Below are 24,968 nucleotides of genomic sequence, written 5' to 3'. Positions count from 1 at the left end.
TTTCCAGTCATTGAGACAACTCATCAGCGCATCTATATTAGACATCTGTTGGACACATCTGTTCAGCAGATTGACCTCAGATGATGATGAAGAACGAATGAAACTATGGTTAATAAATGATGAGCCAAACTAGGGAAAATGTTTGAGCTTGTCATTAAAGGGTCACTGGTTTGATTCCTTGGTAATGTATTAGGAAATGAGTGACTTAGCTGTAAGTAACATAAAAAATAATGTGGGTAACGTATCACAATTATAATTTCTAAAGTTAAAAAATGATTAAAAGAGCTGAAAATGAAATTTACAAACCAAAGAAAAAGTGCATTTGCTCTTGTTATCGCCTCTTGGATAGTGGTTGAACTCCCTCGCCCTTTATTGTAATAGACAGCGCAGAGATGGCAGGAAAGGAGGGGAGAAAGAGACAGGGAATGAAATTTTTATTGATTTTAAGTGTTGCTTTTTTGGCACAACAGTAAGTAACATCATAATATTACTTCTGAGCTGAGAAGGAACCGGGCTATCCAGATGTGTACGAGACCATGTTGCAGGTAAAAAAAAAGCAGGGCGAGGGACTGTGTATAACCAGTTCTTGAATATTGCTATGAATAACAATGTCCTCTCAGTCATTTGGCAGTAATTACATAAATGAATGCTTATTAGCCACTTCCTAGTTTATGAGTGTGCATGCAATGATTTCATTAAACCTCCCATGAGGAATTCATGGAGGGAGAACTGCCACTTAGTGGTTGAATAAGGACCCGAGTGTGTTTATAATGCTCATAGTCATTGTCATAAACCACAGTCCCAAGTATATGAGCATCAATTACCAAGACGTGAATGAGGGTGATCATTTTGTCATTTCAGGTTGCTCTTTCTTTTCCCTCTCTGTTTTCTGCCCGGCTGAGCTGAGACGAGTCAATGAAGTGCACACATGCTGTATTGTGTGTGTCCTCATGTTACAAAGAGCTGAAGAGGCAGCGCCTCATTCTCCTCATTGTGTCAGATATTCATTCTAACAAGTTGGCATATACACGATGTACCTCTGCTCGCCTGCCATTCAAATGCGCATTGATGATTTTCTGCTATGGTTCTTTGCAGTGACATTGGCTCAGCTGCCTAATCAGTCGTGTCTCAGCGGCACTTTTCTTTAAGACAACATGAAATGCTGCTTCATACAGAAACTCTATTCTCACACATGCAGGTGGAGAGATGTCGAATTCATTTGTTTCACTTTGTCCGGGTCCAAATTTGTGAATATATTTAGTGGGGAGCAAAAGAGAAGGATTCTGTTTTGATAGTTTGAAGGATTGACTGTTAAATCAAGAGCTTGTTAGCTTTAAGGGTAAACAAAATCTTACACAGAAAACCAAAGAAGCGCTGATGAATTTGGGCAGCTGTCATTAATTGTATAGGACTATCACATGTTCTGAAAGCCAATGTATTGTTATCGTAATTAAATTATTTATCAGTGGTACTGACTGGACCAAGTCTGATAGGAGGACAAACAGCATTGTGACCTGATCGTAAATGTGTGTGTGCGTCTGAGAATATCTCCAAAGTTCAGACTGTGCTCGAGGTTCGCTGTCCCACGCTGCGTGTCGTCAGTCTGACAGCGTCTCACTCACACACAGAGTAAAGGACGGAGAGCAAGACTGGCACAATGATATGTTTATTGAGAGGCTTTGGATAATAGAAAAGGTGGTGGCTGCTGCTGGAATATCACAACCATTGACAAAAAAAACATGGACATGAACTCCCTTATCTCCGCACACACGCGCACACACACCCACACACACTTCACCTCCACTCCCGTCACTCCACAGAGAAAAAAAAAAAACTTACGGCAATGCACAGGACAAGACGGTAATCACAGTTTCTACCAGCTCATTTCTACATGAAAAAATTCAGTTACACATATATGAGGGAGCTTTTCTTCTTAGGCACGGCAAAAGCAATAAGATGCATATCTCAACAACGACAAAATAGTGATAAAAAAAACAAACATTTTGCAGGTTTTCATAAATCCTCAGGGGCCCAGATGGACTGAATATTTACAGGGGATTTAAAGTGGGAACATGCTCTTTTTGCAGCCCGCAGGGACCAAAGGAGTAAATGGGTATAGCATGGTATATGGCAATAAAGGTGACAGGACAAATACATGTCTGCATGCGTTTGCTCTTAACCGGACTGCTCCCAGAGTAAGGACTCAGTTCATCTGGTTACCCCCTGTGTACATCTTTATATTATCTCTCTTCTTAGACATATACACATTTATAAGTTGCAGAATTTGGGACTGAAACATTTAATATAAATGTAATCCCATGCCAGACAGAAGAATGGCTATTAGAACATCATCGGTCTACATACAGCTCCACTGTCCAGCGGCGACAACGCTTCGAAACGATTATATACCAGTAATTCAAATACAGACAATATCACAGACATTTAATTAAGCCTGTTTTTTTTTTTTTTTGCTCTATTTCTAATTTTGTAATTCAAGATCAGAAAGTTGACTGTGTTGTCCTGTCTGTGCAGAGCGCTTCAGGAGCACGGTAAATATATAACAAGGTCATTTAGCAGCCCTCTTCTGCGCGCTGACACCAAGGCAGACCCTCACACTCCTGCACTCGTCTTTGGGAAACCTTGTGCTCCGATAGGAGAGACAGTCAGTGACGCTCTCCCTCTCGCTCCGGTTCTAATACAGCTGCTGTAGCAGCTGGACTGTGAAACATTTTAGCTCTTTGACAGGTTGTAGCACACACCCGTAGCCTTGTACTTTGTTTAAAATGAGAGCCGCTAGACTAAGCTGGTGTTTTCATTTGTGTGAAGGGAGGCGAGCGCATTTGTTTAAACAGGCCCTAGGTTTAGCTGTCTGTTATTCTGTTATTGAGTCCGTACAGTTGTCTCAGGGAACCACACAGTCAAACAAGGAAGCACTGAGGCGATAAAAGGTTTGTTTCCAACACCGAGTAGAAGAAAAGATACTCAAGTACTGAGGTGTATTGCTGGCATTAAGTCAATTTCCACATCAGAAACAAAATCATCTAACCTAAAAGATATTTGCTTTAAAATTTGAATTTCAAACATGAATTGAACTTCCATTTCCACCACTACGGTTCTGGATTGTAATGTTTTGCAAAGTAATCGCAAGTTAAAAACAGAAGTGAATTTGTTTAATTGGCTCACAGGAACGAGCTTCTCTCACTCATGAAGCCAAATTAGGTTCCAACTTGTTCAAGTTGTACAGAGTCATTCAGTAATTACCAATTATGAACTAATTGTCTCCCTACCATTTCATCTATTCACCAAAGTCTATCATTCAATGTTAATTAAACCCAAATGTAATAGACAGAGAGGAATATTGTCATTTGAAACAAGAACACCAACCATCTTGAGTTGTCAGGCGATGTGTAAGTGTGGGAATCTTCTGCGTCTCTACCATCCATCCCATATGACGCAAATGCAGAATTTGTCTAAAGACCCTCCAGACGCTTTATTTCATCACAATGAGCCGACAAGGCCTGTCCCATTTCCAAAGGCTCCTCTACGAAAGGCCAAGAAACACTGCCGTAACCCATTATGTGCTGATCGACTGCTCAATGGAGCGCTCTTTGTCAACTCGTGAATTCACGTGATCATGATGAGCTGCCAGGTATACGGGTAATCATACCACATGGACTCGACCGACGATAGGGAGTAGATAATGGAAGCCATGGCATGAGCTCCACTATTTGCAGCATGGACATGTTAATCACACAGGGCATTACAAATAAATGGAAGTAACATGGATATATGTACCACTAACCCGGTCCACTGTTCACCTGGTGGTCATTGTGAGTTGTACGTCATACATCACAACTCACACTGCAACCTTTGTTGGCTGTTTGATGGTAAAAAAACCCAAAATAGTCTGTAATTGAGGTGACAAGGAGAGCCTGAACACCATTAGTTTTTATCTCTGCATCCTTCAGGACGTTCAGCTCCCGATAAATCATCAAACCGCTTGAAAAACAATCCTTAAAGCAATGCAGATTAACAAGGTCTTCATTGAGCGTTTTCCTATGTCTAGACAGAGACATTTTCAATTTATCATTTTTTTTAACTTTCACACTCTTGGGTTCTTTTCCTATTCCCAATGTCTGGCTCTGTGCAACTGGCTGAATTAGCTACCTCAGCGATACTCTTGCTTCACATACGGCAGGTAATAACAAAGGCTTGGATGCTCAGTGGCAGTATTCAGAGCAACAACATACACACAAGGCAATGGGATGGCATGTGGGGCAGGATTCTTAGCCAAAACTTATTCATTTGAGATAAAACTTTTCATCTGAACAGCTAAAATGGTTTATCACAGTGGAGATGGCATTACGGCGCAGTACGTGTGTGTGTGTGTGTGAGAGTGAGTGTTTTCCTGCATGAACAACAGACGCGTTTGTTTGCTGTGTGCTTGTTGAGATAAGCCTGCGCCTGGATGTACGGCTTCCAATGTTTCTGAGTGAGTGTGTGTGTGTGTGTGTCAGCTCAGCAGATGGAGTTTGATTCTCATGACACAGGGAAATCTCAATCCCACAATGCACTGGGAGCGGCGCCAAATGAGGATGCTGCAGCAGCAGCAGCAATGAGGACACAATCACAGCTTGAATTCCGGGGGGAAAAAAAGTGGTTCGCCTCTCTCTTCCTCCCATCAGTGTTGCGCCAGGAATCGCCATTGTTGTGCAATCCATCAACATGAATTGGGTCTAGAGAGCACAAGTTAATTCTCAACTTATGTGGGGCGACTGTGGCGCACTGGGTTAAGAGCTTGTCTGGGAACCGGAAGGTCCACAGTTCGATCCCCGAACTGGGACGTGTCGAAATCCTGTCTTCATATAATGTCAACAGCAAGGAAATTCCTCAGAACAAAACTAAATGTCTCATCCCTCTTGGGTCTATAGGGGGAATTATTTCAAAGTTAGGCCTACGTTTACATGGGATCTCTTCCTTTTGTCATCCCAAATCCCCCGACAAGAATTGTCTTTTGTTGGATTGCTGAGCCATGGCGAGAGAGAGAGAGAGAGAGAGAGGAGTTGATCATATTTTCACAAGAACAGCAGAACATAAAAAATAGCTTTATAGTACACCTACCGGCAGTTAACACAAGGATTCAGTAATAAGCAGTAGAAGCACATGAATGTACCAAAAAAACAAAGTGCTCCCAGTCAAACGAGTGGGATGGCAGGAAGATCGTTAAAATCATTGTGATGTGCCAAAGCAAACTGATCACATCACATTCCGGCAGGTTCAGATTTGAAAAAAACAGGACATTATCATGGTGCACGAATGTGTGTTTGTGTGTGTATGTGTGTATGCTAGGGTTTGATCACCATGTGATTTTGAAGTCAGTGCGCCAAAATTGAAGAAAAAAACCCCAGCAATTTTCCAAAAAAAGCATCTTAATGTTTGCTGGGATTTATACTACGCCTCTGAAACAGCAGCTAGCTGACTGAGTGAATGTCTTCACTGAAAAGCCGGACTAATGACATTAAGGCAGAGTGAGGCAGGCGTCATTGCAGGTTTTAGAACGTGACACCGTGGAGCGATTTCTCTGGCCAGACATCAGGTTAGTTATGATCAGGGAACTGATATCTGTGAATAACTTAGCAGCTGCCCAGTATCTTTGACAGCAAAATCATACATTGACACAACCCTATTGTGTGTTTGTGTTTATTTGCGCATCGCGAAAAAAGAAGAAAAAACAAACGTTCTTTGGCGGGTCTGGAACAAATGGAGGTCTTCACTCCCCGAATAACCAATCACAGTCCAGCGGCGGATTGTCAGATTGTCAACATAAATCTCGATGAACACCTCGGTGTGAGGTATGGACGGAATTAAATTCGGAGAGAAAGGGAGGTGGAGGAGAAGGTGGCTGGTTACCCCGGTTCGTCGTCCCTTCCTCCCGTGCTACTGCAGGCCCAGCAACTGGACGCTGGTTTCCCATAGGCTTAGCCGCAGCTGGGGGTCAAATGTCGGTTGTGATGTCATCACTCTGCGGCCGTTGGCCCAGTAGCCCCCCCCACACTCCCCCTCCAAGGCCGGTGACAGAGCGGCAAACAACACCGTGGCAGCGCCCTCTGCAGGAGTCTGTGGAAGACGTGCACACACACACACACACATCAGAAAGAATTGAGTGACTGCAGGATGACAAGTTCAACAACAAGTTATACCTGCAAAAAACAAATAACGTGTATCAGTGTGTTGGCCTGTGTGTGTGTGTGTTGTTGTAGTCTACAATATTTCAAAACATGAATTTTAATTGTTTCTCTGAATTAATTATTACTTCGCTTAAGCGACGACACTAGCAAACACAACTTGCATTATTCATGTCGCTGTGCGTTCATCACATGAAGCGGTTTAAGCGCGATAAACGACCGCTTTTTGTGAGAAGAAAATACATTTTTAAAAACAGGCCACAAAAAAACAGCAGGCCACGAATTTCATTGCTTATTATTACGCTTCAGAAGTAACTTGTGTAACTTTGGCTGTTCTTGATTAAAATATAAGTCTGTTCACGCTAAAAGAGCGATTCATCTTAATCAATTTCTTCATAGACCGGTTTCTGTTAAATCCAAAAATCTGACACTGCTGATAAAAACAGAGACAGTAAGCGTCAAAAAGAACCTTTTCCAAACTTACCAAACTCTTGTCATGAACATTTTTCGAACTGTTGCATAAATATCAGATCAAAGTGGGAACGAGACCGAGAAGTATCTCTCACCACAGAGCATAGAAAAAACATATAAGCACAGAAAACATGTGTCCAATTGTGTTAAGTATAAAGTTATTCAGCGAGATAATTGGAACAACGATTACCTGTTCTAGCTGTAGCATGTCTCTCAGTAGAGAGGACCACACTTACTCATTGGAAACTGAAAAAAAACGAATTGTTTTGGCAGACACTTGGACTCTAATCAGGTCATCTTTGAAAAAGTTTCACATCAGCGAGATGGCTTTTTTTCAGGAGAATATGCTGATTTGTTCTGATATAATACTGTCTGACCCGTGTAAGGGAGCCAGGCTGCAGGCACAGCTAACCCGTCGCACTTGAGCCAGAGGTGTCTCCACATCGACAACCCTTTGCCGCCCAAATCCCCGTGCCGTGACTGTCTATTTTACTGTGTATATTTCTTACATGTCTGTGTGCCCCAAGTATTGTTTTTGTCTTCAATAATTTAGTTGTTTAATGCTTTACTTGCAAAGGATGACTACTTCCTCCAAACATATATTGCAGCATGCTGCCTAAGAGCATCACAATTCTCAATGCCTTGCAGCTACTTGTCTTTATTTATCTTGTGTGTGTGTGTGTGTGTGTGTGTGTGTGTATGTATAAAAATTGTATCTACTTTGTTGATTGTCCTTTTGTTGTCTGCTTTGTGATTTAGGGTTAATAAAGTACTCTCTCTCTCGCTGTCTTTTTAATACTCTCTGTTCATCTTCTCGCCTTTGGCTCTGAATGAACCCAAATGTTACGGCTCTACATAAAAAGGTGTCGTAACAGGAGAGACACAGTTTTGTGTGTTTCTGTGTGTGCGTGTTAATGATAACATGCATGAGTTTCTGTGATTAATGTGTTTTGCACATGTGGGGCAGAACCATCCCGAGGGTTGTGACGATTGCCTTTTTGGGGCTCAAACGCGCACGCACGTCTCCTTCCATTAAATCCCAGGGACATTAACAGCAGCCTGGGGCCAGCGAGTCAAGCTAAGCAAGCAATGTTTTGTAAATATAACACACAGTCAACAGCCTGCCTTGATTTTTAGTAGCACTTCCATTTTCAGTGATGTGGATAGACTGTGTATGCATGCGTGTGCGCATGACTGATTGTCTGTGTTTCATCTTGTAAAAATAAAACCCGGTAAAATCTCTGCACACGAGTGTGTTGTCTCGAGTGTGTCGGACACCTTGAAGAAAGTCAAACTCACACAGGGTGTGTGACAGGAGGACGCTGAAAGCTTGTGATACAGTATGTGCTTCATCACTGCAAAAGATTTTGACTGCAGATCTGTTTTTTTTCCAAAGGCAACAAAACATTTAGTTTGCAAATCTTTGGCAGACCTTGAGAAAGCACACTTCAGATTCAACATTTTACCTTCAAGACATTTACACTCTAGTCATTCAGCAGCAGAACAGCGTTAAGTGTAGCTGGAGGGATCAATGATTTAAAGTGAAATAGATTAAAGCTCGTTAAAAGAAATCTTGTAACGATAAAGTAATTGAATCAAAATAAAGGGTTAGGGACTGTGAGTTGAGAGGGAAAGTGGCGAGTCATTGGTTTACTTTAGCTCTTATCACAAGTGTCTTATAAGTGTACTTTAATATTTATATCATAGCAGCTTTGCTGACTTGTGTGAGTAAAGCTGCTGAAAGTATAGCTCTGTGTTTTACCCTGAACAGCAGGCGAGCGATGGCGCTCTGCACCAGGCTTAGGGGCGTCCAGAGATGGCGATAGAGAGCAGTATCCACCATGCCGGGGTCCACAGCACATGAACTCAGTGGGAAACCTCCACGCTGCAGCTCCTGGTGGAGGTGGGAACTAAACAACAGCTGGGCCAGCTTACTTTGACAGTAAGCAGCGTGGGCTGAATAACACTGGCTGAGGAGAGATAAACCAATAAATACTGTAAGACTGTTACATTAAAACCATGTTTGAATGATTGAAAAGATAAAAGAGCAGTTACACAGTTCTTTTTCTCAGTTTATTCTACTGAACTGTTGCCACAATAGGTTGTATTTTTCCTGTTGAATAAGGCCAAGCTCTTCTTACAGTGGAAACGTAACGAGACCTCTCTGGATCCTCGGGCTCAACAGGCGAACAAGGACGCACAGTGTCATTGATGTGAAGCATCTGAAACACAGCTCCAGCAACTTACAGAGATCTACAAGTGGGGAGATCTAGTCCAACAATAAAAGTAGATAGTAGAAGTTGATAAACAGACTCCCTATTATGTGATATTGAATATGTGTAAAGCTCATTGAGTATCTCATACACCCTTGAGGAAGTGCCAGTTTGTAATTTTGTTAATTTGTATTTCCTTTACAGTTGGTAAATTTGTCAAATTAGCAACAAGACAGTTACATTAGGGACCTCACCCTTAAAACAGCTTGGTTTCATATCACTGTTCAGGTCAAATATGGTCACGGCTCTACCTTCCAGTCGTCTTCCAAGCACCCTTGAGGGCATCACTAAAGCCTTGCACGACATTAATAACTGAAAGAATCTTGAATTAAATTAGTGTTAACATATTGTGCGAGGCTCAGCACACTGGTATGTGCCTTTGTCCACCACTCGGGTAATGTAACACAATGAAGATATTCAGGCTGCTAATGCTTCAGGACAGCGAACTGGAATGATACTGAGCCAACTGGCGCAGACAGTTGTCCACTCGTGCCAACAAGAAAATTAGACACTGGCGTAGGTGATGGGATTTGAAATGTTCTAACAACAAAACAAAACGAACAGTTCATTCTGGTTTAGAACACCTATGGTATCATTTTTGTGTTTGTTTACATCCTGTCTAATCATCTGACCGATTTCCCTGTGATCCCAGATCTCATCAATTAACTTGGTCACATGTTATTATCACTGAAAAAAGTCCAAAACAAGATCCCAGTTAAAATAAACTGGAATTATCCTTTACTGATGTGTGTGTGTGTGTGTGTGTGCGTGCGTGCGTGCGTGTGTGCGTGTGCGTGCGTAAGCCTACCAGCTATTTAAATCATTTAGTCCGATCTCGCCAACGCGGTGGGCTGACGAGGAGACGTTGACAATGCGCGAGAAGTAACCACATTTCCCAGAATCCTTCAGTGTGTCCAGGAGCAGCCAGGTCAACAGGAAGTGGCCTAGGTAGTTCACGCCAAAGTGCTGCTCAAAGCCATCTTCAGTGCGGCCCTCAGGAACCAGCATGACACCCGCTTGACACACACACACAAGCATTGAAAGCACACAGAAATACATTTCACTGTTGGATGTTGAATCCACAGTGTTTGGTGAGCCTGATGCATCAAACACAAAATAGAACACAACATGTAAAAAGAGCCCATGCTGTTCAAACAGCCATAAATTGGTTAATGCTGTTCTAATAATATAATAGAGGGCTCTCTAATGTGTCTGCAGAACTCATTATGTGTGATCACACCTGTGATCTGTCTTTAGTGACTCATCAGTGGATGACTCACCAATAAGGGGACACCTGTGGCCTCAACACTACGCGCTTGGTTTGAGAGCGCTTTGACGGAATTTAACCAAAGAAAAGAAATCCAGTCTGACCATTGACCATTTCAGGATTTCTATGTCAAATCAAACACATTTGGAGGATGACGGGTTGTGTCGAACTTGAAATATACTGAAGTGTGTTTTTAAATTCAGTCAGATAACAGCATCTAAATTAATCTCGTTGATGATTTCTACTCACTGAATACTAGATGCACTGCTGACGTCTTCATCACTCACCATTGTTGACTAGAAGGTTTAGCGGGAGGCCCCGCTCCTTGAAGCGCTGGACAAACTGACGGACAGACTGCAAAGAGGCGAGGTCCAGTTTGGTGAACTCCACTGGAATGGACACACACACACACACACACACACACACACACACACACACACACACACACACACACACACACACACACACACACACACACACACACACACACACACACACACACACACACACACACACACACACACACACACACACACACACACACACACACGGAAATGGATTATTTCTGCTGTAAGACATCAAAGAGTGCATTAATCATCTCTTACAGTAGGCTCGGCGGGTTCTTAAACTACCATGCTGGCAGCGCTCTGCTTCAGTTGCTCCAGCACATTATTTCAAACCTAATACTTCTTCCTGAGCCCCATCAGAGCTTAACACACCCTTACATCAGGTCTAATGTTTGATCAGACACAGGTAGGACAGCAATGCCCAGGAGCTGGCATGATCAGAGTGTGAAAGTGACTGTGTGCTTAAGAGTAAGTGTGTGTGTGTACTGTATGCAGTGAAATTACTTTGAGGATGCTGAACACTGCGGTACTTCAAAACCTTGACAGACACACACTTCTTGTGGGGACATCTACTTAGCAAAATTCATTTCTGATTTAGCGTTTACTCTTTATCTTTTCTTTATATTTACCGGCCAGTTCATCAAACCTGACCAACTCTTTCTGTCTTCTTCATACTGTTGAGATAGATAAAAGTAAAGGTGTTCATCCCTCTTTCCCCAACATGCTCCCTGACTGCGAGTCACTCCTAATCTTAAAAAAGTAAATTTAAATCTCCTTTCATCAAGACGGGCTTAAAATGTCCATTCTTCGTCCTCCTCTACAGGCTTTCACTTCCGAGCACTTCTCTGCTAGAACAACAAATGATAAGAATGTAAATACTGCATGTCCTATTTGTGACTTTTGTTTTTTTGTATATGGAATTGCCAATTGTTTTACCAATCAAATCTAAGAGCAGCGTAAGAATACAAACACAGAGCATAGAAAAAAGCTTACTGAAGGATGTTCTCTTGTGCCATATTTCAGGCTCGCCAATATGTGCAACGTTTGCAACTTCGACAGGTTGAGGTGGTTCATTTTTTGTTTGTCCTCAGGCCGGTAGGGGAAACCATAAGAGTTATTATAATATTCAGCGGGGACATGGTTTTCCACTTCAACTCAACTTCAACGTATCAGAGAGAGCAGTGAGTCTGGGGTCAACGATGACAACTTTATACTTTATTCGTATTTGATAAATCCTGTTTGGGTAAAAAGTGCTAAAACATGAGGATACAGAGAGAAGGCCGGGCCTTTCAAACATCAGGAAAATGACATATTGTTCCTGCTTATATAACGCCAGTAAGCCTGGAGAGGGTCAAATATAAACGGACAAAGACAGGAAGAGGACTGAGCAAGGAGAGCTGATGGAGCTGATAGAGAAAAAAGCCGCTGTGACAGATGAGAGCGCAGCCATTCCTGATGAAGGTCTGATAGCAGCCTTATCTCCAAGCCATGCCGCTCACCTCATGCTGACTGTGTGTGTGAGTGTGTTTGCAAGAGAGAGACAGAGAGAAAGAAACAAGAAAAGACAGAAGCAGCGAAAACAAATGTGTGCATTTGAGTGACATTAACCACAACTATATCTCAGTGTGTGTCTGTGTGTATTTGGCTTGTATAACAGCAAACAAATGTGTGTGTGTGTGTGTGTCCTGCCGGCTGCCTGTCAGTCCTCTCCTCTCGAGTGGGCCGGGCCCTTTCAGACAGCCCAGTGATGTCTAGAAAGCCTTCGACTCGATGGATATGCCATCGACCCGGCATGGGCCCTCTGCTGCCGGCCCTCAATTAAGACCCCAGGATCCTCTATGAAGCTCAGCTTCCTTCACTCAAACACACACACTGTGTTTTTATTACAGGGGAATTATTTAGAACCAATGACAGGAGCTGACATTAGAGACACACACATGCTGTTTAAGACCCACCGGATCCATTCACAGTCTCCATTTCATCATGACTGTCATTTCAGCTGCTTGTTAACTGAAATTAAACTGTGAACTGCAAATTAAACAGCTTTTTTTTTGAAAACGGGTGCGAGTCTCTTACTGACAGTGTTAAAGTGGTTTAGTAAAAGCAATGTAGAAATAATGCAGAAATGTCTCAGGCCTGCCAGTTGATGATGTTGTTACTTTAGGTGGAGTATGAAGCCATGTCAACAACCATAAATAATGTCAATACAAATAAATATGATATATTTGAGTGTGCCGTACACAGCTGACGTGTCGGTCGTGTTAATGTAATTTAAAGTTTGATGTAAACCTAGAGGTGGTTTGTAAATCGTCAGTTTCTTCTGGACTGGATATTTATAATGCCCTGCCACTCTTCCACTATTTCATGCGGTCTTAAAACCTATTTTAGTACTTTATTTGACAGCTGAAGGCCAGTGGAAAATAAACACTTGGCTCGGATCTTGCAAAATTTATCGTGCCATGATTTCTAAACATCTTTGTCCTTTTCGTTCTCAACAACCAGTGTCACAAACGGATTGAGGTTTGACAAGTAATTTAAATGCTGCATTCAGATTTGATAAAATGCATTAAATCCCACTTCCAATCTGAACAGTTAATTAATTCCATCAGTTCAGTAAAGGGCGAGCACTTTGGGGATCGAAAATAATATTCATAACTTTGTTTTCATTAGAGTATAATCACCTAAATGAAAAAAAGTGTCTGAATTCCATTTAGCTGCTTGAGTTTCAGGGTCCTGTATTGTTCATGCTGCTTCGCTGTCATGGCTCATCACGATACTTGAATAGAACAGAGCCGTCGTCAATGTTGTGAGTAACACCCGTGCTTTTCAGTCAAAATGCCTGCAGTGAAAGAGGACTAAACGACATTACTGTTGCCTACAATACAACAGATTTGCCCCACAGTGTGCTTCTTGGCATTGCTTCCAAAGAAAGACACTTGAATGCACCATGTCACATTTGTGACTCGTGAAGTCCTGAAGGGGGCGAAAGTCAAAGGACGGTTTCATGGAAGAGGAGCGATTTCTATCTCTGCTTCAGAGCTTGTGGACCAACACCGTCCTCTTCCCCTTTTCTGTTTCCTCTGCCACACAAACGGCTCCGTGTTTGCGTCTCAACCGGTTGCTCTTTGTGGACGGGAAAGCAGACACGAGAGTGTTATCCAATTGCGTCTGTAATTTTGAACACTAAACGTGATTAGAAATGGTTCCTGCCACATTGGTGCACAATCAGAGCCACAGCAGTCAACGAGATAAAAAAAATAAAAGCTTGTTCCAACGGTTTACACCGAAAACATGCCGATAACTACAGAGGAATAACACAAATAAAACATACAAATAAAACATACAACATGTTTGTTAGTTATATGAAGATAATAATCTTGTACAATAAGAAGGACTAAATGTCTCCAGTGCGTGCATTCATGTTTTAGCCTAAAAAACAGTGTTCCGAGTTGAATCTATTTAAACTAAATCTTCCTGCAGCAGACTTCAACATGCGTTGTGTGACTCGATTGTGAATACAGCAGACATGATGAAGTCAAATTAAAACTAAATTAAATATTACAATTCTTCGCTGGACTGTTAACACCTTGACGTGCTATTTATTTTTGGCAAATTCTTTGCTCTCAGAGCTCAAACGACAGTTTGGACAGGAAACAGAAGGTCCTAATGCGGTCACATGAGACTGATCATCTTCAGACGTGTTTTCTAGATCAGTTTTATTCATTTTTGCTGTACACACACCTCTGTAAAAGATGACTGTCAAGTCACAAACTCACCGTGATCTGAAGCATGTTATAATGTCCTTGCATCACACCTTGCTACCTCTCTACTGTCTAAAACAAAACACATGACACTGGATGAATGGACTGCCCCCCCCCCCCCTACAGAACCACCTCTTATGGGGTGAGAAGGGAGTAAATAGTTTCAATTTGAACTGCCTGATAAAAAAAAACAACACAGTGATGTCTAAGAATATTAAGTCTGGGCATAGTGCCAGTGTTAGCTCCTCCACAGACATTTTTCATTCAGCTGGCTGGAGGCCCAGTCAACTCCAGCTTGTAGTGTTGAAGGAATGATAAAGTCGAGACAGCTGCAAATCTCTCACTGCATAGATCGTAAGGCTGTCTTACACACACACACACACACATAATACAGCACTACTGCAAATAAACACACACGTATACACAAACGTTGTATACACACACACACACACTCGGAAATAATACACACGAAAGTACACCACGTCATGGTCGTAATGTGCACAAAAACACATCTGTTGGTGTAGAAACACACACTGACAAGGTCAGTGTTTTATAAACTTTCAACTTAGTTCAATTACTTTTATGCGTCGACTAAAGAAAGGCGACAAAAATGATGTTGATTGGAGTGAAAGAGCTTTGGTAAAATGGTAATAGTTTTTGGCGGAAGGGAACAGCTGGCTTACCTAAGCGAGAGGAAATGTAATGCGTGTTAAGCAGGCAAACACACACACACACACACACACACACACACACTCAGGTTGCCTTGCTTCCCACTGTAATCTAGGTCGATGGTTTGAGGCACAAAGTGTTACTTTCAAGCGCACCGTGACTGAAGTTAGTGGACAGACAGCGCTGCCTTTGGCGGAAATACAAAAACAACCTGTGTGTTCGTGTGTGTGTGTGTGTTTATAATTTAAAGTAAAATGCTTGAAGCCTCATTGACTAACGCCCACTTGCAGTCTGAAGGCATTAGCATATTTCCACAGGACTGTACTCAGGGCTTTCTAGGGACAGTACCTTTGTTACACAAGGCGATACACGACAACAAGATACCAAATGGGACAAAACACCTTCACATGTACAAAGATAATATACGTACATACAAACAGGTGCCAAGGATTGTTCAACAACACAAATGCCTGTAATATTCATACTTTATAGTGACTGGTTTCTTATGGTTGAACCAAAAAACTTGACTAAATTAAGTCTCCTGTACCTTAAATACATATTAGTGTTGCTGCAGCTAGTATAGTATTTTTAGGTTTAGGGTGGACATAGGGTGGGCCTATGGAGCAGGGCTGCATGCGCAACAGATTATGTGTGAGGAACGGAAAATGGATAATGGATAATGGATAATGCGCTCCCTCACTTGCTTCCTCATTCTCTCCCTTGCTGTCTGTAGCCTACATAAAACTATCACAACATGAAATATGAATCCCCTCTTCCTCTCACACATTTTGAAGCCTTCTCACAGCCCGACAGCTAACGAGCTCGCTTGCCCAACCACATCTACCTGCATCCAAACAGGAAGGCGGCGGTAAATAAAGCCCGCCTCTTGCTTGATTGGATTGTCTGCCCGGTGTGACATTGGCGAGCGGCGCGACTCCGCGCTGAAAAGTTGAGACTATTACGTGACTCCAATGAAAACAGTCTACAAAATACATCAAAAAAGCTTTTAGTGAAATTAAATTCTTTGTCATTGGTGACACATTGAATTTCCCAGTTTAAGAACCACCTCTGCAGCTACAATGAGCCGTCTCCCATTTCTCATAACAGACAAATGTGCAAACACTAGGAAGGATGCCAAAGGGCGTTTGGACAGAGATGTTTAAAGCTCCTGCCTCACATACTAATGAGAATCCATTACAGTCTAATTCAAACACACACACACACACACACACCAACACATTCTCATTCAGTGCACAAGCATCTGGCTACCGACACCCCCTTGTCCCTTATGCCTCAGTGCTTGCCAATTACAAAAGAAGTAATCAATTCCACCATAGCCCCGTCCGGGGAAATCGACTTCAATGACACCAGCTACATGGCCGCTGTCTCTGTACCTGACAGCACTTACACACCAGCAGGGACCTGAGCAGCCGGCGTTCTGCTGCTCCCCACTGGAAACTCCCATATAGCCTATATGAAACTTTATACTTCTAAATTTTAAACGATATGACGCTTGGTTGCCAAGAGCTGCATGTGGGGTAATTAGGGTCATTAGCAGAATGAGCTAATACAAACTGTAAATGGCTTTAATTTGTCTCATAGTTGACTAGAAAGGTGGTCTAAGTCAATAAATTCATCTATTACATTGGTGCAGTACTACAACATTGTCTCATTAGCATAAATAATGTCAACATTAGGTGAAAGAACCATATCGTGGCTACAAGTGGCCAAGATGAGCTTCCTTGGTAGGGTGGCTGTGCTCAGCCTCAAAGGTGAGGTGAGGTGCTCAGACATGCTCCTCTGCGTTGAAAGGTGCCAGCTGAGATGGTGCTGGCATCTGATCAGGATGTCTCCTCCCTTCAGAGGTTTTCTGGGCAAGTTCGACTGGTAAGAAGCTCATTGGTTAGACCCAGAACACGCTGGAGGTATTCATACACCTCGTTTGGCCTCCGGGTCCCCGAGGAAGAGCTAGAAAATGAGGGACGTCTGGAATACCCTGCCCGGCCCCGGATGAGCGGAGGATAACGGATGGATGAACGGGTGCCGAAAAGACTTTCGCAAAAGATACACCGGTGTATCCTTGCTTACAACTTCTGCGGCAAGCGTCCTTGCTCCCCGAGGTGTATTTTGTGAATCCTAACATCCTTCACGTCGGAGCGCTGAGATTGATTTTCGGGTCACAAGCAGAAGGATCGAGGAGACGAAGGGGCACAAAATCCAGAAATGAGAATAGCCCGAGGTGTCTTCAGGACCACACTTTGCCACGATGGACACACACTGACTCAACAAGGTGAAAACAATACCAGCTATATGCTATTGCGGCTGGCAATAATAAATCATTTGTACAAATCTTGAAAAATCCTCCGAGGTTAACACCTGCTGACGAGCCTTGCAAGGCGATACCGACTCGAGGCCGTTTGGTACGGGGAAAAAATAAGTCACGAGTCTCCTTAGTCATGAGACGATGGTGGAATTTATGGTGCTGTGAAGGTCAGCCGAATCAATTTCTCAACATGGAAGTTACAGAGAACACTGTAAGCGTTAGTCAATGGAGTAATACATCTCGTTTGTCTCCTCTGCATCTCAATTTTCCCTCCACCTCGTCTTTCTTTTCCCTCTTCTAGTTTCCTATATTTGCCCATTTATCATGTCCACCTCCCTACGCACAAGCATGTGTGTGTGTGTGTGTGTGTGTGTGTGCGTTCTCAGACATCTTTGCAATGTTACCTTTGGCTTCTTTGTACTCTTCACAGATCCTTCTGACGGCCACCAGACCCCCCTGCTCATCCCTCCCACCTGGAAGAGAAGGAGACAACACAGATGAATACAATGTCTGACAAGTCCTTAGAGGCTTTTAATACAATAACACTGCATTTCCCTCAGTCCTGTGTTCTTTCATCTTATCAAAACGTGTTTCCAAAAAGAGTTCTTCATACAACGGTTTAGCCCGAGAGGAAGAACTCTGACTTCAAAGACTAGAACAGTACTTTACATACAATTAATTATGCCATCAAATACGTATAACCTATCAAATAAAAAGTACGCCTCGTGGTAAATGACACTTGTGAAAAAAAAAACATGATCCTGGTTGTAAATATTTTTTGTCTCAAAGGGAGAGGACCGTAACATGCAGAACTGAAAGCATGTACAGAAAAAAACATACACACCAAATATCAATCAAAGTAGAAATAACTAACATGATGTGTGTACTGTATTAATAAAAAGCTTGACAATACGGTGTGTTACTTACACATCAGACATTACGTATTGTAATATCTTTAACAAGCTCAGATGACCTGGTGAAATACAGTCACAGACGCTGTGACTCAGGACAGAGTTTTCTGTTTACAGATGATGTTTGCATACAAACGGTCTCTATGAAAGACAGAATATTATATAATGCACAGGATGAAAACATAAGAAAGACTCTTGAAAATGAAAGAAGCTGAGCGCTGCTGTCTAATTTACTGACCCTTGTTTTCAAGAGAACCGCTCCAAGTTCGTCGCACAAGGGCACCGACAAACACACAACTTCATAAACTGACGTCCTACAAATGAGTGCGGACAATTAGGCTGCTCAATTAAGTCATAAATCAACTGAAAAAAACACTGATTGACAAAACATGAGTCAAACATTAGCTGGTTCCCACTTCTCAAATGTGCAGCTGCATACCGCGTACACACTGTATGAACACACACATGCAGGCAAACTTTTTTTTACCCCAAATCATACACACAAAAAGCCTAAATGCACCCTCTAATTTTGACTCTGAACACACACATGCACATGCTTCTAGTCTATTCACTTCATTCCAGTCATATTTTGCAGCTGCAAAGACTATTTTCCAAATCGTATTATCTTATATTAAAAACACTCCAAAAGGCACCATTTTAATTCAAAAATCTACTCAAAGCCCCTTCAAGCCCAATTGCATCCTGGTTAACATCCAACTGGTATTTCACAGTGCTGAGGCTCGAAGCATACTCTCATCACACAAGTACGACGCAAGCACTCCACCTGAAATATGTATCCACTTCTTCTCAAGAGAGGAATCCACTTTACCATAAATATTCTCACTTTATGAATTATCTGAAGAGGTGGGGCTCCTTGAAGTGGAGATGCACACACAGTCCTGTATGATCCAACGGACACCTCGCCTAAAAAGTTCTCCATGTGTTGACTTTGTGTGTTAATCACACGTAGGGCTCAAGTCTCATTTATGTTCTGCTTAAACCGTCTCCAAGGGTACTCTGACATTGTCTTTGCGGTGCACACACTGAATGAATAAAGAGTTTTCTTCAAAGTTGTGAAGCTTGTGACGTGAACTGAATGGAAAACACAGTCTCACCCTGGAAGGAGCGAGAGCATGGAGACGTATTGCTGTTCTATGCACGGCGTCTTGGAGGCAGTTTGATCCTGCTGTAGAAGAGGGGCTTCATGAAAAATACTTTTGGGTAAAGAAATAAAAGAGTATGTCCCATTAATGGTTAATCCCTCTTTGTGCAGACAGAAATCCACAGCGATTATTATAGTTCCGATTTAATTTGTCAGACTGTTGTGCAGTGGTGTTGTACTAAAATCTAAAGATACCTATCCCCACCTGTAGGCCACCGTAGCTCTCCGACACACTTGGAAAGGGAGGGGCTGAGCTCAGGGGTATTTAATTGGTTGCCAAAAACCTGCCAAAAACCACTAGATGTCGCTAAAACGTACACACTGTCCATTTAAAGGCCTGTGAATACTCTGTGGGAAGAAATACACACTCAGTAAATGAAGTTTCTCAACTTATTCCCTGCTGCACCTCCCAGTAAAGGTATTGCATGAATTTGCTTTAGAACCAGTCGTTGTTTATTCTTCTTCTGTGTTGACAATTTATTCACAAACCCACTGCTGTCTTATGTTTTGGGGAAAAAATGAAATAAATTGAAGAAAAGCATGAGTAAAAGCCATTATTTATGCCCCCAAAAATGATAAAAGATAATGTTCGTTTGACAAATCAGGAGTTGCAATAATTGTAAATATAGAATATGGTTTTCACACGGGCACCTTAATCTACAACCGTTCTGTCATTTCTGTAAATTATGTAATGCATTTTAAGGGCTATTTCCACAGAATATGAAATATAAAATCCCTGTTTAGAGTCTTAGAGTCGTCTGTGGTTTATTCTGATGACTGACTTAAATTGAAACCAAACCGAGCAACTGTGGACTACAAACAGAGAATAAAGAGGAAAACCTGATCCTGTTAGTTTAATGGGAGCAGCAGAGATGACATCAAGCCCCACGGGACGCCAGTACATTTGAGGAGACGCGAATGGCAGTTTGCTCAGCTGCACACCAGTGTTGCTGAGAGAAATCTTAAGATGAAAATGAAAATGCACTTCCTCAAAATATAATTCCCCAAAAACCCTCCAGACAAAAGAACAACGCACAACAATACAAACAGCTGCATCGCACCACTGTTGTGGTTCTACCACAGAGAAAACTACGGATTTAACTGATCAGGATACAAACAGCTTCAGATGCCGCTGGGTAGATCGTCATTAGGCCTGTCACTGGAACACATCAGTTGAATGGTTGATGTGCAGTTGTGTGCCATGTTTTGCTTGACAAATCACTGTTGTTTTTTCCCCACAGGGTTGCTACTCCAATAATATTTTCATATTTACATTTATGCAAAAACAAAGTCCCCGGGTTGGGACCTTTGCTGCACGGATTGAAATCTCTGACTCTGCCCTTGTTCCAAGTTCCTTCCCCAGTGCACGTTCGCTTACGTGCAACCCCAAAAAAAAAAGCATGTTTCAGCGATGAGTAGTTAAATCAGTATCTGAGTCTTTGGTCAAAAAGTGACACACAGATTCATCAATGTGCACCAAACAATTCACTTCAGAGCCTCGACTCAGAGGGCTCAACAAAATGCTGAGGTGTGTGAACAGGAGCTGAACCGCTGATCACAGACGGAGCCTTGAACTGCATCGCATTGAGGAGGAAGACAGGGAAGACGTCGGAGGTGCAGTGATCGACACATTTTAGCGAGCGGCTCGGGGGACACAAGATGAGTGAGTGAAAGTGCATCGCATCACCTTGATAAGTAGGTACTCAATGGCACTTCAAGGAAGGAAGAGAAATATATAGACACAGTGGCAACGGGAATGCATTGAGCTGAATCTATATACAGTACACGTACACGGTCTTGTTTTTATCCGTTTTTCGTATCAAATGTTCGATGGTAGCAGCTATAAATTATAAATTAAAAATATTATTATTTTAACAGTTTACACAGATCATTTTAAAGGGTCATTAATGTCCTCTGTTTGGTTATTGGTCAACTTTCTTCATGAATATTAAATAAACGCTTTTGCCTTTTCTTCAACACATCTTTACCAAGTTTAAAAATTCAGACTTTAAGACTTTGTATATAGATCATTTTGTTTTTCTGTGTCAGCGCGCAGTACAATTTTGGGAGTTTCACTTAGATGCTTCCCTTACAAGACTCGGTTGCACTGCATTAATCTGCAGAGAGTTAATATCACTAAACAATGTATGGAACAATACCAGACCTTGTTTTATGCAACAACAAAAAACAAAGCCTCTCTTAATCCTAAATTTGCATTTAACACTCTGTTTGATAACAGCCTTTTAATCCCCACAGAGCTCAAGCAGTCTTGGCATCATCTCACAGTGGAACTTCACATGTTCTCTTTTGATGAAAACAAACAGTTTTGATGTTATTCCAACCCTTGAGCGGACCAACAAGTTCTCAAGAGGCATTTGAATGCGCTGTTGACCGTCTCGTACTAATTAAGGATCTGTGACAGCGACAGGCTTTTTCTTTTTAAACAGGCACACAGAGGATGCCTTTAATATGACTGACACTTTATTATAAAGGAGATGAATCTGTAGCTTAGAAGCTGAGTAACCCAAACAACATGGATCCCACGCCATTCAGCTAAAAGATGTACCGCTTGTTCCCATTCAACCCATTTGGAACACAGCCAGGCAGATACTGTAATAATAAAAAGTGCGAAACCCACAGCAATTCTGTGCAGTGTCCTGTGTCATCGGGACCTCTCTGGATGTTATTTTGAAAAAGTAATGAATTAAGAATTTCTCGTTGCTCTCTTTAAGTTATCATAACCTTACCCACGGTAACTTGTCTCTTATCTTGTAACTTGTTGTTAATCATCTCCCTTTAGTGTTCCTTTCTAAAAGTCACACCATCACTTAGCGGTCCTCTACTCAGCCTGAAAAGTTGTTGTTTTTTCCCCTCGTCCCTGTATTAGTGCCGAACAACCGGGCAAAACTAATCTCAGCCGGTTTAGCAGTGGTTGAGGCGTCATTGTCTGTGACGAGACAAGGCTCAATTCTTCCAGCTGTGCTTTGACAGATTGCTCCGTCATGTTCGCTGCGCTGTGTGTGTGCCTGTTCTTGGTCCTGTTTGCATGTCGGCGGTGAGGTGCTTGATACTGTACCTATGATAACATGCGCCCCCAGCTTGGCCATGTGGCGGGCCGCCTCATAGCCGATTCCCCTGCCTCCTCCCGTCACTATGGCCACCTTGCCATCTTGTCTGGGCATCACTGGCGGAGGCAGAAGAGGACACGCAGGTATCAGGGAGGATGTCATTTTGATAAGGAAGCTGCTCCTTGTCCTTGCAGTAAGACCTGTAGATGGTCTGATGAACACAGATAGATGCACACTTGTGTTTTTCCTGAGCTTGATGCCACCTTTTTCTTTGGGTTCATCGTGGTGATTTTGTCTCATTTGTTTTAGTACATGCATCATGATGATGGAGAAAGTATCATGCTTCTTTTTTCTGCAAATACTGTTGAAGTTGTCATTATGTTAAATCATAATTAGTGCCAATTTAACACACAATAATTTGTAATGCGTGTCTGACTGCTGATCTACTGTTAATTTAAATCACATCCAATTACACAAAATACCAACATATTCCAATATAATTCATGTATGGAACAGTACCTGTTCAATGCACAATTCTGAGTCGCTGCACTTCATGAATATACTGTGTTTCATGTGTATTCATTGAACTGTAGCCGATATAAAAATGATGTATCCGTTTACCAAACTGCGTTATAAAAAGTGGAAATTTAACCCCAATTAATCGGCGATAAAACGTAAACGCCTTCCAAAAAGATACTTTGAGAAGAGGACGAGACGTTAAGCTCTTCTGGATAATTCGGCAATGATAATAAACAAAACGACCCTTTATTTCACCCAGTGTTCACTGCTTTCTAACTAGCTTTAGCTAACGTAGCTAGCATCCATGTCTTACTGCCCCCACGGTGACAGCCGACACTAACTTAACGCCAGTCAACGAAAGTGCACCACATCGTTAGTTGCACCAACCTGGCAACCCGAAGGGTCTGCTGAACAGCTGCACCAACAGAGCCTTGAAACCTTGCAGATACAGTCTGATAATTGGCAGAAGACAAGAGCGAACCGCAGATAACATCTTTGCCTCGCTCGGTCACGCAGTGAGCGGAGGAGAGGTGGTGCAGACGAGGAACAGCTCCGGGTAAACAGTGCAGTTCCGTTTACGGGATACGTTCCAATACGAAGTCGTCCATCCTCGCTTCCTCTCCTTGTCACATCTTTGAAAACATATTTTCACTTTTTTTTCTTTAGATTGACTTATTGTCCTGACAGCTCACTGCCTAGTTGGCCTTGAAAATACGGGTCTTTTGCAGCTATCCATCTGGTGTAGAGGTGCGATTAGTGTCTGACTGAGGCCGGGGACTCGTCTGCTTGGCTGCCTGATGTGCCGTATGACCCTTCTCTGTAGATCCATCCAGCATATTGCTCCCTTCAGCAAAACTGACTATCTCATTAACTGCTGCCAGAGAGGTCACTCACGAGAAGCAACAGAGGCATGACACTATAGTTTCATCCATAATTTCCCAGGATAGGCTTTTTAGGACATGTTTCTGGAGCAGTGCGGCTTATGTCTGCAGCTCTCCAGCTGCACTTTGCCTGACTGGTGGATGTTAGGTTTTGTCTCTCCTGGGATGACTTGAGTCCATCACACAAGTCTTATTAGAGGCTGTGCTAATGTGGTAATTAGTCAGATAGGACTTAATTAAAAGAGAAAAGTTGTCATTTAACCTTTTCAAGTTGAATGCATGTTTATTTCGAACTCTTGGAAATAACATGAAAGGACACCTGCTGCCCTGAGTCACCTTCCCATAGCACAATGTTAAAATGCTAAGGGCCATCATTAAGTCATTTCAAGTGGTGAGACCTGTGTGGGAGTGAAAATTGATTAATGGTAATCAATGAATTTACACCAGGGGTTTCCAACACGTAGCTAATCCATTTCCAAATGGCTCGCTAAAGGTTCAAAGAACATACAGTTATATGAGAATAAAGGAAATCATTGGTAAAATAAATTGGAAGCTTAGCATCAATATATGTGCAGATTTAAATTGAAACAGGTTCTATGTACCTGTATTGTTTATTACCAGCGACTAAATATCAAAGAGCAAAGACTAAACACCGAACTATAAAGTATTTCAAACTAGACCCACCATGACCGGCTATGACAGTAAAATGCTGCATGCACATTAATGCATCATTAATGCTGATAATACTTCTGTACTTTCACTTAATCAGGGTTTTTAATTTTGGACTTCAACTTGTAATTTAATATTTTTAAATGGTAATTTTACTTTAGTCAGGGATCTGAAAAAAAGAAGCATAATATAGTAGCTATGTTCTAGTTTATACAACACAAATCTGAACAGACAGCCTACTGCTGTGCTGGATTGTGTTTAGCAGGGAAGGAATCAGCTGCATGATCACTGGCACTCAAAGTAGGCCAAGCAAACTCTCCATGTCTTCCTTTTCAACGAAATTATACTCATGCCAGCTAAAGACAGGTCTGTGGCATTCACAGTGACATCCCTTTTTCTTTTGGCAGGGAAATCATTAGTATTGGTTTGTGTCTTGCCCACTGGCCGATAGTTACGGTCAGG

General features: G+C 42.2%; 1 protein-coding gene across 1 annotated transcript; it reads right to left on the bottom strand.

Annotated features, from left to right (window-relative positions):
* Positions 1-1,649: 1,649 nt before the first annotated feature.
* On the bottom strand, positions 1,650-23,449 carry LOC306782928 (polyprenol dehydrogenase; the record flags this gene model as incomplete). The annotated part of the gene is made up of 7 exons (XM_079276424.1): positions 1,650-6,117; positions 8,419-8,626; positions 9,738-9,945; positions 10,484-10,585; positions 17,701-17,769; positions 22,446-22,553; positions 23,344-23,449. 7 exons carry the CDS (start codon positions 23,447-23,449, stop codon positions 5,938-5,940), a joined length of 981 nt encoding a protein of 326 aa, XP_079132550.1. The 3' UTR covers positions 1,650-5,937.
* Between the last annotated feature and the right edge of the window lie 1,519 nt (positions 23,450-24,968).

This window comes from Melanostigma gelatinosum (assembly GCF_949748355.1).
Source record: "Melanostigma gelatinosum genome assembly, chromosome: 10".
NCBI classification, from domain to species: domain Eukaryota; kingdom Metazoa; phylum Chordata; class Actinopteri; order Perciformes; family Zoarcidae; genus Melanostigma; species Melanostigma gelatinosum.
This window is presented reverse-complemented; position numbering and strand designations above follow the sequence as displayed.